Here is a 13930-nt window from a genome sequence, read left to right as displayed (position 1 = left end):
CAGATGCTTTGTTCAATAAAAACCTCTCCAATTAGCTGCAGAAACCTTGGCAATAATTAGTGGTTCAGCAGTATTTAATGAGCCCCATGGAGTATTTGGGGCTGATTACATCATCCTTAGGTACTGCCAGGAGACTCTGCCAAGGTACTGCCAAGAAGCCTCTCAAGAAGTCCAAGTCAGAAGCAAACTCCAAAGTACCTTGAAGCACTGATTGGCCTCACTGAGGCTTGTTACTGACAAAGGCTCCCCAGGGACTCGTTAGAGCAGCTTGTTAGAGGCCAGGATTGCAGGGAGACAAAGGCAAAGTACAGGGCAGAAAAACTTGCCTTTGGTCTAGGAAGCAGAAAGGCCAAGCCCTGACCACTGCCCTTGCAACAGAAGAACCTCAAAGCTTCAAAGCAAAGTTTCTCCTCACAGGCCTTGGTGGCAGAGGCAACTGCCAGATCCAAGGGCACAAAGACCTTGGTCCTGTTGAGCCTCTCAGCCTTGCCAGAGCCCTTGGCCATCCCTACTGCAGCCTCTCCTATAATGTCCCATGCCTGCAGCTCTTTCCCTTCAGGCTGCTGACACCAATCTTGCTTCCCCACTCAGCTCTCCCCCTGCCATTTCCATCCCTTCCCTGAGCTGTCTCAGCTCTCCCTGCCATTTCCTGACACCTCTGGATGGCCTCATGCATAGCAGCTCTGCCTTTTCAGGGACATTTCTTTGGCCTCATCTCCACTCTGAACCTTCCAAGCTGCACTTTGTGGAGGTTTGGGCAAAGTCTGAACACAACTGGTTACCAAACCAATGTCTTGTGTCAAAACCAAGAGATTCCAAAACAGGCAGTGAAAGGTGAGGAGAACTTCTCCTGGCTAGCTGATGGAAGGGAAAACTCAAGGTTCTCCAAACAAACAACCAACAGGAAGAAGTGCTTCAGAGAACTGGAAAAACTCAACAGCTAAGGCTGTGCAGTGTTGGTGGCCAAGAGAAAGGATGACACCAAGATGTGCTCAAGCACCAGCCCTCAGCAGAGGCTTCTTGATTCATACACATCATGGCTTATATATTTTTCTTTCTGTGTCCATTGTGCCCTTTGTACTTAAGTGATTGGTTTAGGCTTGGTGTCCAGGCAACTCTCTCCCCCTTTTGGTAGCCTGGGGAGTCCTCTCTGTTTCTTCCTTTGTTCTTCACTGATCTTCTTTCCTGGAGTTGTTGACCCTGGAGGCGTTCAAGGGGAGACTGGACATGGCACTTGGTGCCATGGTCTAGTCATGGGGTCTGTGTTGATAGGTTGGATTCGATGATCCTCGAGGTCCTTTCCAACCTAAGTGATACTGTGATACGGTGATACTGTGGTACTGTTTACATTCCTGATTCAAGGGCAGAGCTCTGCTTAGTTCAAGGTTAAAGCTGCCCATGGCCATTTGCTTTATCTACAATTCCTCCTTTTTGCCCAGAGCTCATTCTCTTCTGCAGGGCCCTCTGCAGACATGAGAATGAACAGGGCACTGCCAACACCAGGATTAATCCAATCAGCAATATTCGCAACCCAGTTTGTAATACTCTTATGTCTATGTTTAGAATGATCACTTCAGTGTGTACAACACAGACCATCACATTCTGTCCAGCCCTGACCGTGAGCTGATAACAAAGAACCAACAGCAGCTCGATTTTGCAGCCTGGCATGGCTGACACTGTCCTCATCAGTGGCTCATTCAAGCAACACTTTTGATGCTTCCTTGTCTTGTTTTGCAACCCAAGATGCCAGTTCCCTTAGCTGAGCTGGTGCTTTGCTCTAGCAATTTGAAGCAAGATTACCCTGACTGCTATGTGTTCAGCTTTGTTCTTCAAACCACCATGATCATCTCATTCAGCTGTTAGGCTAAGCCTGCATGGCTTTAAGGCAAAGGGAGTGTGATTAAAGATCATAGTACTAGATCAGCTCCAGACCTATGCTGCAGGCACACACAGCTTTCTGCTTGGAAAGTCCCTGAAATATCTAATTCTTGAGGCTCTAATGGGGCCAAGAGCAAATTATCATCCCACATGTCCTGATGCTCAAAACACCTTACTGTTGTGCTACAATTTAATCTTGACAGGCATTTAAATTCCAGGTTTGATTTAATGCATGCAGCAGTGCTGCCCAAATGTTTTGCTGTCCCATGGAGTTAGTTGATGTGGGCTCAGGGCATTGTTTCCATTGATCATATTCTGGAGTAGGCCAAACACAACAAGCAGAGACCTGCTGGACCCTGGCACCTGTGGAAACACAAGCATACCCACGGCCCCAGGTCACGAGATCCCAGGGGCCTTCCCAATCAAGTGTCTGTAAATTGCAGACCCACACTGGGGCCTTTTCTGCCAAAGGATTGCTCACAGACTGCAATGACAAGAAGTGAGTTACTATGGCAGGGTTCATACCACTCAGAGAGATGGTTAAATAATTCAGGGTATAGACAGCTTTCCATAGCCTGCTGTGTGGTGTCTTCCCCAACATTCCCTGTGGTGGTGAGAGAAAGTTCAGTTCTCCCCCCCACAGAGAAACCATGGCTAACTCAGTTGGAGAAGCAAAACTGAATATAAGCTCTATTTACAACCAGGATGAGATGCAGTGAATCTATATGCAATATACAGGATTTACAATATATACAGAAATATACAGCAAAGAACATAACAGAGAAAACCTTTCCCTCCTCCAACGAGGAGGGTCTCCCCAACTATCCCCCCTTCTACCCATTCCTCCCTTTTGTCCCAGAAAGGGTTAGAGAGAGAAAAGGTAATTATTAAGGAGGAAATTCTGTTAGCTCAAAGCATATGCAAGAATTAGTTTCTTATCTGGTTAGCTGAAGGTCAGCACCTGCCAGCACAGACAGAGCACAGCTGTTCAGAGTGTTATAGATGACTCCAGGTAAAAACTTTTGGTAACAGCTTTATTGGAACTAAAAGATCATGAAAAGGTAATAAAAGGCAATAAAAGGCAAGCAATGCAGCGTGCTGGGCTGGAGAGGGGACAAAACTCCACCTCCACAGCAGCCTTACAATAGCTTTCTTCATCTTACATAGTTACATCATCTACATAAGCAAACTTATGCTAAATAGAAGGCAGGCATATGATAATGAGTCTTAGAATAGGTGGCCAAATCCCTTCAAGGGTCAAAGCATCCACTTTCACCCATGCTCATCTGTCCAGGCTTCTTATCTGAAGAAAACAAATTCCTAGTTCTGAATGTTTATCTTTAAGACAGCTCCTTCTCAGCCGTGATGTCTCCAATTAACCAGACAGCATCCTTGCAAGTCTGCAAGATAGGTTTCTTTCCCTTTACTCTTGTCATGGGTTTGAGAGGAAGGCTCAGCCTTCTTCCTTCCACCACAAGAAAGAGAAATAAACAAAACCAGAGCTAGCCACAGCTGGAGGAGCAAAAAGGAAATGCTGTATTTACAAGCAGTATTAGAGAATGCAGGGTATATATATATACAATTTACAGTATTTACAATATATACACAGAAATATACAGCAAAGTAATACAGGAATGAAATTCCACTCCCCCTGCTGGAGGAGGGTTCCCCCCCTGTACCCCCTTCTCTCCCCTTTTTCCCCAGAAAGGGTTAGAAAGAGAGGAAAGGAGCAGTTGTTAATTAAAAGCAGTTATAAATTAGAGCAAAATGTTAGTAGGTTTGCAGGCCTCACGCTTATCAGTCCAAGGTCAGTCTGGCAGAGAGCCTAGAAGCTGGAAAGGAGGAGGGCAGAATTGAAACTGAGGAAAGTCTCAGTCGTACTCAAAACTTAAAGTTGCTTTCTACCAATAGAATAGAATAGAATAAACCAGGTTGGAAGAGATCTTCAAGATCATCGCATCCAACCTATCATCCAACACCACTTAATCAACTAACTCATGCAACCCAGCACCCTGTCAAGTCTCCTGAACACCTCCAGTGATGGCGATTCCACCACCTGCAATCTACCAATGAAATTCGTTTAGACCTGTCCTTTGTTTATAAAACATTCAGCCACGGTGTCCCTTTCTTAAAGGCACAGCCTCAAACTGTCACAACTCTCAAAACAGGCCTCCCAAGATCCTGACCCTTAATCCCAGTGCACTCTAAGTGTTATAATTTTAACATAAATCACCAGTATATTCATCACACACTTCATGCAGAATCTGCTTGGTTCCCATATCTCACTGATCATAGAATGGGCTGGGATGGAAGGGACCTACAAAGGTTTTCTTGTCCAACCTTCCCAGGGACATCCTCAACTAGATCAGGTTACCCAGAGCCCTGTCAAGCCTCACCTTGAAGATCTCCAGGGATGGGAAACCAACCCCCTCCCTGGGCAACATGTTCCAGTGTTCCACTACCCCCATGGTGCAGAACTTGTGCTGGCTCCTCCTTCCTGCACAATCCTGCTTTGTTCCCATCTCTCACCCATGTCTATGGATGTCCTTCCTCTCTGATCCATGGAAACACAACACCTTGTGTTCAGTGCTGTGCCCACTCCTCCTTCTGAGGCAAAGACCATGCCTGGAGCCATTCCCTCCTGAGCAGCTATTTCTGCAACCTGTTTCCCTCCTCCCTGGGAAGCTGATCCTGCACCTGCAGTCCTATTCCAGAGGACTGGGAGAGCAGAGATCTTCACCATGGCCTTTTCTGCTTCACTTTCTCCTGAGCAAGGCAGAAACCATCAGACAAAGCTGTGCCAAGCAGAGGCCCTTTCCTTTGCAGCATTGTTTCATTTGTGCCACTTCACATCTCCTTGGACCCAACTTTGAGTCTCTCACTGATCAGCCACAGTTGTATTTGGGAGCACTGCCCCAGGGGCACAGATTCCTGACCAGCAGAGGGTTAATCTTTCCCTGCCTTTACTGCCACATCTCCAAGACTTTCCCTTTCCTCCTGGTGCTGTCCACCCTGTGTGTTTGTTCCTCATCATGGAATGGTGAGAACCTGGATGGATGCACAACCTGAGTGTTTTTCCCACAGAGGTGCCTTGAATTCAGGCAGTCAATGTTTGCTAATCAGTTAGGTTGCATCTCTGGACACATTTGGAATCTCTCTTCTTTGGATCAAGAGCCTCTTCCATCCCCATCCTGTGCTTCTAATTCTGGATTATCCTTAAGGGAATTGTTGATCCACAAGCTCAACAGGATCCACCAGTGTGCACCTGCAGCCCAGAGAGCCAATTGAATCCTGGGCTGCAGCAAGAGAAAGGTGGCCAGCAGGGCAAGGGAGGTGATTCTCCCACTCTGCTCTACCCTGGTGAGATCACACCTGGAGCTCTGTGTCCAGTTCTGAAGCATCTATTACAAGAAGGATCTGTAGGGGCTGGAAGGTGTCCAGAGAAGGACCATGAGGATGAGTAGAGGGCTGGAGCTGCTCTGCTATGAGGACAGACTGAGGGAGTTGGGGCTGTTCAGTCTGGAGAAGAGAAGGCTCCAAGGAGTCCTTCTTGTGGCCTTCCAGTATCTGAAGGAGGCTACAAGAAAGCTGGGGATGGAATTTTTAAGGTGTTGGGTAGGGATAGGACTGGGGGAGAATGGAGCAAAACTTGAAGTGGGGAGATTCAGATTGGATGTTAGGAAGAAATTCTTCCCCATGAGGGTGGAGAGACACTGGCACAGGTTGCCCAGGGAGGTGGTGGAAGTCTCATCCCTGGAGGGTTTTAAGGCCAGGCTGGATGTGGCTCTGAGCAACCTGCTCTGGTGCGAGGTGTCCCTGCCCATGGCAGGGAGCTTGGGACTGGATGATCCTTGAGGTCCCTTCCAACCCTGACAATTCTGTGATTCTCAGTATGTCCAAGAGGTATTATCAGGTATTGGAATTCCAGTGAATGCCCTCCCCCCTCCAGCCCTTCCTTAGGGTTCTCAGGGCAGTTGGTGCACCCCCAGCAGTTGCTCTCATCAGCTCTCTGTGTTGTGTTCTGTGTCCATCCAGAATGGACATTTGCTACCAAGGGCTTTCTTTCTAGATTCAGGTGATGAGATTTTCAGTTCCCTTTCTCCTTCTCTTCAGTCTGCTGTTCCTTCTCCTGCACTAGTGCCTGCTGGGACAGGATCCATGTGATTAAGAGGAACCCACCGGCAATTTCTGGGGAGCCTCAAATTCTCTGGAGGTGATCTGCACCATGCAATGTCCAGAGCAATGTGAACCCTACAGCACTCAAGGGAACAAATAGTTAGAGAGCAGCCCCATGGAGGACCTGGGAGTTCTGGTGGACAGCAAGTTCTGCATGGGAGAGCAATGTGCCCTTGCAGCCAGGAAGGCCAGTGAGGTCCTGGGGTGCATTTGGAAGAGTGTGGCCAACAGATCCAGGGAGGTTCTCCTCCCCCTCTACTCTGCCCTGGTGAGGCCCCACCTGGAATATTACATCCAGTTCTGGGCTCAAAAGGGACAGGGATCTGCTGCAGAGGCTGTGAGGATGCTCAAGGGACTGGAGTACTGCCTGATGAGGAGAGGATGAGAGTCCAGGGGCTGTTTAGTCTGTAGAAGTGATGTCTGAGATGGCATCTGATCAATGCCTATCAATATGTGAGAGCTGGGGGTGAGGAAGCAAGAGGCAGGGACAGCCTCTGCTCACTTGTGCCCTGGGAGAGGATAAGGGGCAATGGATGGAAACTGCAGCACAGGAAGTTCCACTTCAACAGGTGTGGTGTGTTCACTATATTGATGGATTTGCTTTCAGGGGGCTGATGAACTTCAGTCCTGTTTGTGGTGCTGATGGTGCTGACTGTTAGCTTAGGGCAATGGCTCAGAGCTGTGCTGTCCACTGCTGGGCAGCTTGCTCTGGTTCCATCCAGAGCAATACAGGACACTCCCAAGGAAAACACTGTGAGATCTGCCCAGATACTGGATACTGAGGAGTGGCAGGGGGTGGGGGAGAGAAGCGGCAAATTCTTAGACTGGTGGTCACCTCTGGTGCTTTGGAATTTCATGCCTCAGCAAGGGCAAAATCCTCCCCAGCAGGGGAAAGGTTTGGGGAAAGTCTGTTGTCAGCCTGGGAGTTCCTGAGAGACAGAAATCAATGTGTTCAGGCCTGGCCCATGCCTCTCGAGCCCTTCTCATCTCTGTGCAGAGGCCTCAGGGACAAGAGAAGGTCTCTGGACCTACACACAGTGCCACAGGCACGACAGCTGTGTCAGAGAAGCAGCCTGTGCCAGGATCAGCTACTCCTGTATGGAAAAAGAAGCCTACAAGGAAAGCAGCTGATCCTGCAAAAGACCAGGAGGGATCAGGGTCCCCATGGGAACAAGAGAAAGAGCCAGGGCTACTTGCTTGGTTCTTATCTCTGGCTTTGGAAGATGGCCAAGGACAAACAGTGGACGAAACAAGCAGCAGGCCCCAGCAAGGCAAAGGAAATCTCTGATCCTCTGTCCAGGCCTGTGTTTCAGCTGTGAAGGAACTGTCCCAGGAGTTCCATCGGCTCCAGAAGAAGCTTTTATTCCCCACCTGTACAGTCCTGTGTTTCAGTCATGAGGAGCAGCTGCTCCCCTGTCCAAGGGAGAGAATCTGGGAGGCACACAGCACAGCACACCCTCTGCTTTACTTGTGTGACCATGGGGAGGACGTGAGGAAGTGGAAAGGAAAACCCAATCCAGTCCTGGCTGCAGGAGTCTGTGACTTACAGGGGAATTGTCCCCCCAGAGATGCTGCCTCAGTTTCCAGTGGGAAATGGCCTAAGAAGAGCAGGGAAGCTGAAACTGCTTCTGGTCCTCCTGAAGGGACTCCCAAAGCATCTTCACAAGATGCAAGGGACCCAAGACAGAATTAGAGGGGCTCTGCCTCCAACCAGATGGAGGGGAGAGACAAATTGGTTTGCTGGACTGTACAGAACCAATGGCCTGGCAAGTTGAAGCCATGAGAGGATAAAGCTTTAGTAGATACAGGTGCCCAGAGTGTTCTGACACCATCAAACCACAAGGGGTGGAACCCATCTGTGTTTCTGGTGTGACAGGAGGATCCCCACACCTGGATGTGTTGGAAGCTGAGTACTGGGATGCAAGCCACAGTTTGCTTTCACTTGGAGGCATGGAAAGAGTCACTGGACTCAATTGCCAAAGAGCTGGAAACACAGCCCCAGCATTTGCAGCATTTGGACTGGGCATGGACTGATCCAGACTGTGCTGGAACAGAGTGGAGCTGCAGAGCACCTGCAGTGAGCAGCCCTCTGGGTACTGCAAAGCGACCTCCTGTGGAGTGAGAATGGACAGTGCCTGAGGTGTGCTGCTGATTGCTGCTGGGCATGGTGCAGATGGCACAGAATGAGGGCTTGGGAGTATCAAAGGTTAAGCTGAAAATTTGCTGCCATTACTCCATCCTGCCTCATGCCACCTTCACAGGGACAGTGCTGGCTGGAGCAAAGTACTACAGGGCTTGAAGTTCAGATGGCAACATGAGAGGCTTCCTGTTCTGGTTGCTGCTGTTGGGTTCTGGCTCTCAGGTGCTGGCTCTTTGCTGAGGGGGAGGGCTGAAGGGGTTTAACTCCTGGCTGCTGCTGCTCACTGCTGTGCTTCTTTCTGCAAACAGCCTCAGGTCAGTGTGCATTATGGGATCTCATTTGGATTCAACTCTTTTGAGCTTATCTCAAGTCCTTATCCCAGCCCAGAGGGTTTTTTGATTCATGTGTGTATTTTTCCCTCACTTCTGTTTTGGGAGGGAACAGGCAGCTTAACCTCTTCTCAGCTCTTCAACCTGTTCCAGCCCCAGAGTGGAAAGCCAACAGAAGCTTTCTGAGTTCTTCCAAAGATCTCCATCAGCTTCCCCCTACACCCTCCAAAGTTCCCAAAAGTCAGTCCTAGGACCATCCAAATCCCAAACACCTAAGATCACCTGAAAGCCCCTGAAGAATGCCTCTGAGATGCCCCTCAAGACTCCTCTGAGAGCCTCATTTTCCCCTCCTTGAACTGGGCACACAGCTCCACCCCATCCCTTGGGAGCAAATGCCCCCAAAATTTGGGCAGTGAGGCAGGGATAACTGAAATAAAAGCAAACAGACAGGATTTGGGTAACTTTTGGGTTTTATTGAGACAATTGGTCAATGGACAGAGGATTTCTTACCCCAGGGAGACACAAAGCATTGGGGAAGAACCAGACAGACCCTGGCAAAGCCGTGCCCATCTCCACTGGGAGCTCCAGCTGTGCCGACTCAACACTGTAATTGTTCTCATTAGCAATAATTGGTGTTCAGAAGGGCAGGAGGTGTTTGTTGATGCTGGTGTCCCCAGTCCCTGAGAAATGCAAAGGAAAAAGGGATGATTTTGGTGCTGGAAAGGCCCTCTCAGAAGGATCATGATTACCCAACAGATTCTAGGTGGATTTATGCCTCCCCTCCAGCGCAGGCTGCTCTCTGGTGTGGATGTAGCGGTGCTTGTTGTGATAGCCCTTCTGGGTGAAGCTCTTACCGCAATCAGCACAAGTGAAAGGCTTCTCACCAGTGTGGGTGCGACGGTGAGCAATGAGATAGCGCCTTTGGCTGAAGCTCTTCCCACAGTTAGCACAGGTGAAAGGTTTCTCACCAGTGTGGGTGCGGTGGTGGCGAATGAGAGCGCCCCTACGGCTGAAGGCCTGACCGCACGCAGCACAGCTGAACAACTTCTCGCCAGTGTGCACACCACGGTGCTCCGTGAGAGCTCGCTTCTTGGTGAAGCTCTTGCCGCAGTCAGTACAGCTGTAGGGCTTCTCACCATTATGGATGAGTTGGTGCTGGATGTATAGAGTACTCGTGGTGAAGCTCTTGCCGCACTCAGCACAGGGGAACAGATGCTCTCCGGTGTGGATGCGGCGATGGATGGTAAGACTGGAGATGCGTTTGAAGTTCTTGCCGCAGTCCCTGCAGGTGAAGGCCTTCTCACTGGTGTGGGTGAGGTGGTGTCGCCTAAGAGTAGAGATCTGCCTGAACTGTCTGCCACAGCTGTCACAAGGGAAGGGTTTCTCTCCAGTGTGGGTGAGGCAGTGCTGGGTGAGATGGCCGCGCCGGGTGAAGCTCTGTCCGCAGTCAGCACAGGTGAAAGGTTTCTCTCCAGTGTGGGTGCGGCGGTGCTGGATGAGAAGAGAGTTCCAGTGGAACCTCTTGCCACAGTCACCACAAACGAAGGGCCGGGAGCCAGGCTGCGGGCAGTGGTGCTTCACTAGCTCTGACCTACCTGGGAAACTCTGCCCACACTCAGAGCACTGATTCCGCTCTTTGGGTGACACTGAGGGACCTCCTCTGGCTTCATCCTCCTCCATACATTCCTCCCCCTCATCCTGCTCACCTTCATCATCATTATCCTCCTCTTCATAGTTGTCATTCTCAGCATCATCCTCCATCTTCTCCTCTTTTTCCTCCCCATCCTCCTCTACCTTGGCACTGCACATTGGCTTCTCCAACTTGATCTCTGGGTGCTGCTTCTCCTCCCAGCTCTTGTCTGGGTCCTTCTGTGAGGCCATGCTGTGGCAGGAAGTGTTCACAGCTGTGTAATAGAGAAGATGGAAGCACCTGAGCCCAGGACCTCAAACACTCAGATCCTGCCTGGTTCATGACAGTCCCTGACTCCCAACACCTAGCTACAGGAGAGAATGTAGAGGGGACCTCAAACCTTAATTTTCTGCTACAGAGTGGGCACAGACCTCTAATACCTGTGCTGAGACCCCAGGTTCCTGTGATCAGTGCCCTGAGGTTCCTTGGGGCTTACAATTGGTCTTGTCCCACTCTCTTCGAGCCTGGTGGCATTGCTAGGGTGTTTCCTGGCCCGATCTCTTCTGGCTCAGACAATGGAGGCAGCAGCATTGACCAATGAAGACCAAACCACCTTCAACCTTCTCTCACCACCCCCCACGTCCGAACCCCAAACAACACCTCCTGCCACACAACTGACCATCACAAGCCTGGGGAATTCCTAAACTCCAACACCTGATGTGCCTCAGAACCCCTGCAGGGGTGAAATGTGGTGGGTAGGAGGAGGTAGAGGAGGCTGGGAGGTGCCCTGGGATTCTGGGGGCTGGGGTCCTGCTGTTGCCCCACTCTGGGTTTCTTACCTGCTGGGCTGCTCCAAGGGGCAGATCTGCAAACTCTGCTCTTCCACAGCACACAGGGGCAGGGATGATGGAGAGAGAGGGACACAACTCCTGCCACAGAGAAACAAAGGGCTCAGAGGAGAGCACTGACCTGCAAGGGATGGCTCAGCACTGCCCAGGACCAGGCAGCACAGCTCAGTCTTCCTTGGGGCAGCTCCCAAGCCCAGCAGCACAGCCACAGCACACAGCCAGGGCTGCTCAAGATGGGAGGCCTCAACAAGTGCAGACTCAGCTCCTTGCCCCCAGCACACAGCTGCAGGCCAGCACCACAACACAGCTGCCTCCACACAGCCTCTCCCAGGCCTTGCCTAAAGCTTCCTCCCACTGCCTGCTCAGGGCTCTGCTGCCTGCAGCTGCATTTGACAGCAGATCTTGCTCTGGCCACAGCTCTCCTCCCTAGCCCTACCCCCACCACACTCACTCTGTGGTCACCTTTGCCCTGCACACACCTCTCTGCTGCCCACTCCCCAAGAGAAGACCACAGCAGCCCTCAGGATACAGACAAAGGGAGCTTCATGCTTTCTGGAAGTGCATCAAAGGGGGAAGGGACTTGCTCAGCTTCTTGCTAAACCTCTTCAGCCCTCATTGAGATGCTGGAGGAGTCTCTGGCACCTGCCCAAACCTCACACCTCCAGCACCCTTCACACACCTGCAGCCCAAAGACACTCAGTGGAAAGTGTTTTGCTTTCTTCTCTCCCTGACCATTTCTCTCAGCTTGCTCTTTGCAGTTCCCTGGAGCTGCCACTCCACATCCCCAAGAGAAAAATGAGGTTTGATGGGAGGGCACAGTGCCCATGGGCTGCTGTTCATCTCCCAGCTGACACAGGCAGAGCTGCAGCACAATTCACTCCTTTCAGCTCCTCAAATGCTGCCAGATTCTGCCATTCCCTGCACACACATTTGCTACCTGGGCCCTGGATCCTCTCCCCTTTTTGGGGGACAAGGCCTAATTCCTGCCTGACCACTCCCAGGCCCTTCCCTTAGTCCCAGCTCATCCATGGCCCTGCTGCCTTGGCTGTCCCATGGCCCTGTGTCCTCCACCTCCACTGCCACTGCAACTGGAAGGGTGGAGTGGGAAATGCTGTGGCTGAGGAAGCATCTAAGGAACTGGGCTGGAAGCAGCAGCACAAGAATGGAAGGGGCCTGAGACTAAAGGCTGGGATCAGCTGGAGGCCTGAAAGAACAGCACCAAGCCAAGGGGGGGTTACAGATGAGGACTGGGGAGGGACCCTGCAGACACCTCAGGCAGAAACTGATGAGAGGAAGAGGGACAGAGAAAGAGTGAGACCTCAGGTGACTCCTGCCATGGGGGATGGCTGGGCTGTGTGGCTAGGAGCCCTGAGTGCCTGCTTGGGCTGTGCTGGATGTCAGGAGGGGTCAGGGGACTGTCGTGAGCCAGGCAGGGTTTGGGGCTTTGAGCTTCTGGGGTCAGCTGCTGCCAGCACCATTGGAGGTAGGAGCCAGGCAGAGCCACACAGCTGCTGAACTAAGCCCTCCCACCCCCTGCAGCCTTCACCCTCCATCTCTCCATCTAGTGCTCCATCTCCACTCACTTGCTGCCCTCTCAGAGTCCCCAGGGTCCTACAACATCAGCAGGGCTGATCTACCCAGCCCAAGAGAAATCCCTGGATGAGAGCATGGAGGAGAATCCCTGTGGTGGGTGGAAAGCACTGGGATGTCTTACACCAGAGAGTAGAGACCTTCAGCAGGGACAGCAGAGTCCAGAGGGACACCACAAAGTGTCATCTAGCTTAGTTCATTCCCACAAGGCCTGAACCCACTCTCTACAACGGAACAGCACAGGATCTCCAACCTCCTTTGCCCTTCCTCTCTGCTCCCAGCAACATCTTCTGGCATCTCTTTCTGCAGAGGAGCTTTGAGGCCTTGGCAATGCTGCCAACTGCAGCCTGGAGCAACCTGGCTCACCTGGGAGCTGCCTACCAGACTCTGTAACTGCAGCTCTTGGGTATGGGGGGAGGAGGGGCAGAGAGGCATGGAGGAGGGGGAAGGCATTTGGGGCCTGGGGTTCTGGCCTGCTTTGGTGGAGCTCTGGAGGAAGCTTTGGCCTAGGGAGGTTGCTTGGGTCCCGTGGCCCAGGCACACTATGGATTGTTGTGGATTGGATGCTTTGCACTGTAGGATGCAGCTCTGAACAGCACAGCCATGGAAACTGCCCAATTCTATCCAACCCTCTGGCCACAGCTTGGCATCAACTCCTTTCACAAGGCTCAAAGAGAGCCTCTCTGCCTCCTGAAACCTAAGGCAATACCCTGCAGAACAAGTTGGAGGAGCTCAAGGGGACAAGCTGCAGAGGGGGCCCAGGGCAACCTCCTGAGCTTCAACAAGAGCAAGGGCAGGGTCCTGCCCCTGGCCTGGCACAATCCTCACAATCAGGACAGGCTGGGGGAGGAGGGGATAGGAAGCAGCCCTGCAGAAAAGGACTGGGGGGTGCTGCTGGACAAGAAGCTGGACAGGAACAGACAGGGGGAGCCTGCAGCCCACAAGGCCAAGGGCAGCCTGGGCTGCACCAAAAGCAGCAGGGCCAGAGATGGACAGAGGCCATCCTGGCACTTGGCTCTGATCTGCTGAGACTTCACCTGCAGCACTGCAGCCAGCTCTGGAGCCCTCAACACAGGAAGGACATGGACCTCATGGAGAGGGCCCAGAGGAGGGACACAAAAATGATCAGGGGCTTGGAGCAGCTCTTCTACCAGGACAGGCTGAGGGAGCTGGGGGTGATCAGCCTGGAGAGGAGAAGAGAAGGCTCTCGGGAGACCTAAGAGTGACCTTCTGGTACCTGAAGGGGGCTGCAAGAAGGCTGCAGAGGGACTCTTTGCAAAGCCTGCAGGGACAGCACCAGAGGCAATGGCTTCAAACTAGAGCAGAGCAGATTGAGATT

At 51.7% G+C, this 13930-nt stretch overlaps 2 protein-coding genes across 2 annotated transcripts in view; one reads left to right on the top strand and one right to left on the bottom strand.

The window, feature by feature from the left end:
* The window catches only part of LOC137454421 (zinc finger protein 850-like), a 345652-nt gene that overhangs the window by 191351 nt on the left and 140371 nt on the right, over positions 1–13930 (top strand). The window lies entirely within an intron of this gene.
* Positions 8998–10203, bottom strand: LOC137454386 (oocyte zinc finger protein XlCOF6-like). Its single transcript, XM_068164432.1, has one exon. It carries the CDS (start codon positions 10201–10203, stop codon positions 9283–9285), a length of 921 nt encoding a protein of 306 aa, XP_068020533.1. The 3' UTR covers positions 8998–9282.

This window comes from Melanerpes formicivorus, unplaced genomic scaffold, assembly GCF_026170545.1.
Source record: "Melanerpes formicivorus ecotype bairdi unplaced genomic scaffold, bMelFor1.0.p_v2 SCAF_80, whole genome shotgun sequence".
Classification (NCBI taxonomy): Eukaryota; Metazoa; Chordata; class Aves; order Piciformes; family Picidae; genus Melanerpes; species Melanerpes formicivorus.
This window is presented reverse-complemented; position numbering and strand designations above follow the sequence as displayed.

What these genes read in the sequence shown, in the direction of transcription:
- LOC137454386 (XM_068164432.1), bottom strand. Translation starts at nt 10,203, where the DNA reads ATGGAGGAGGATGAAGCCAGAGGAGGTCCCTCAGTGTCACCCAAAGAG.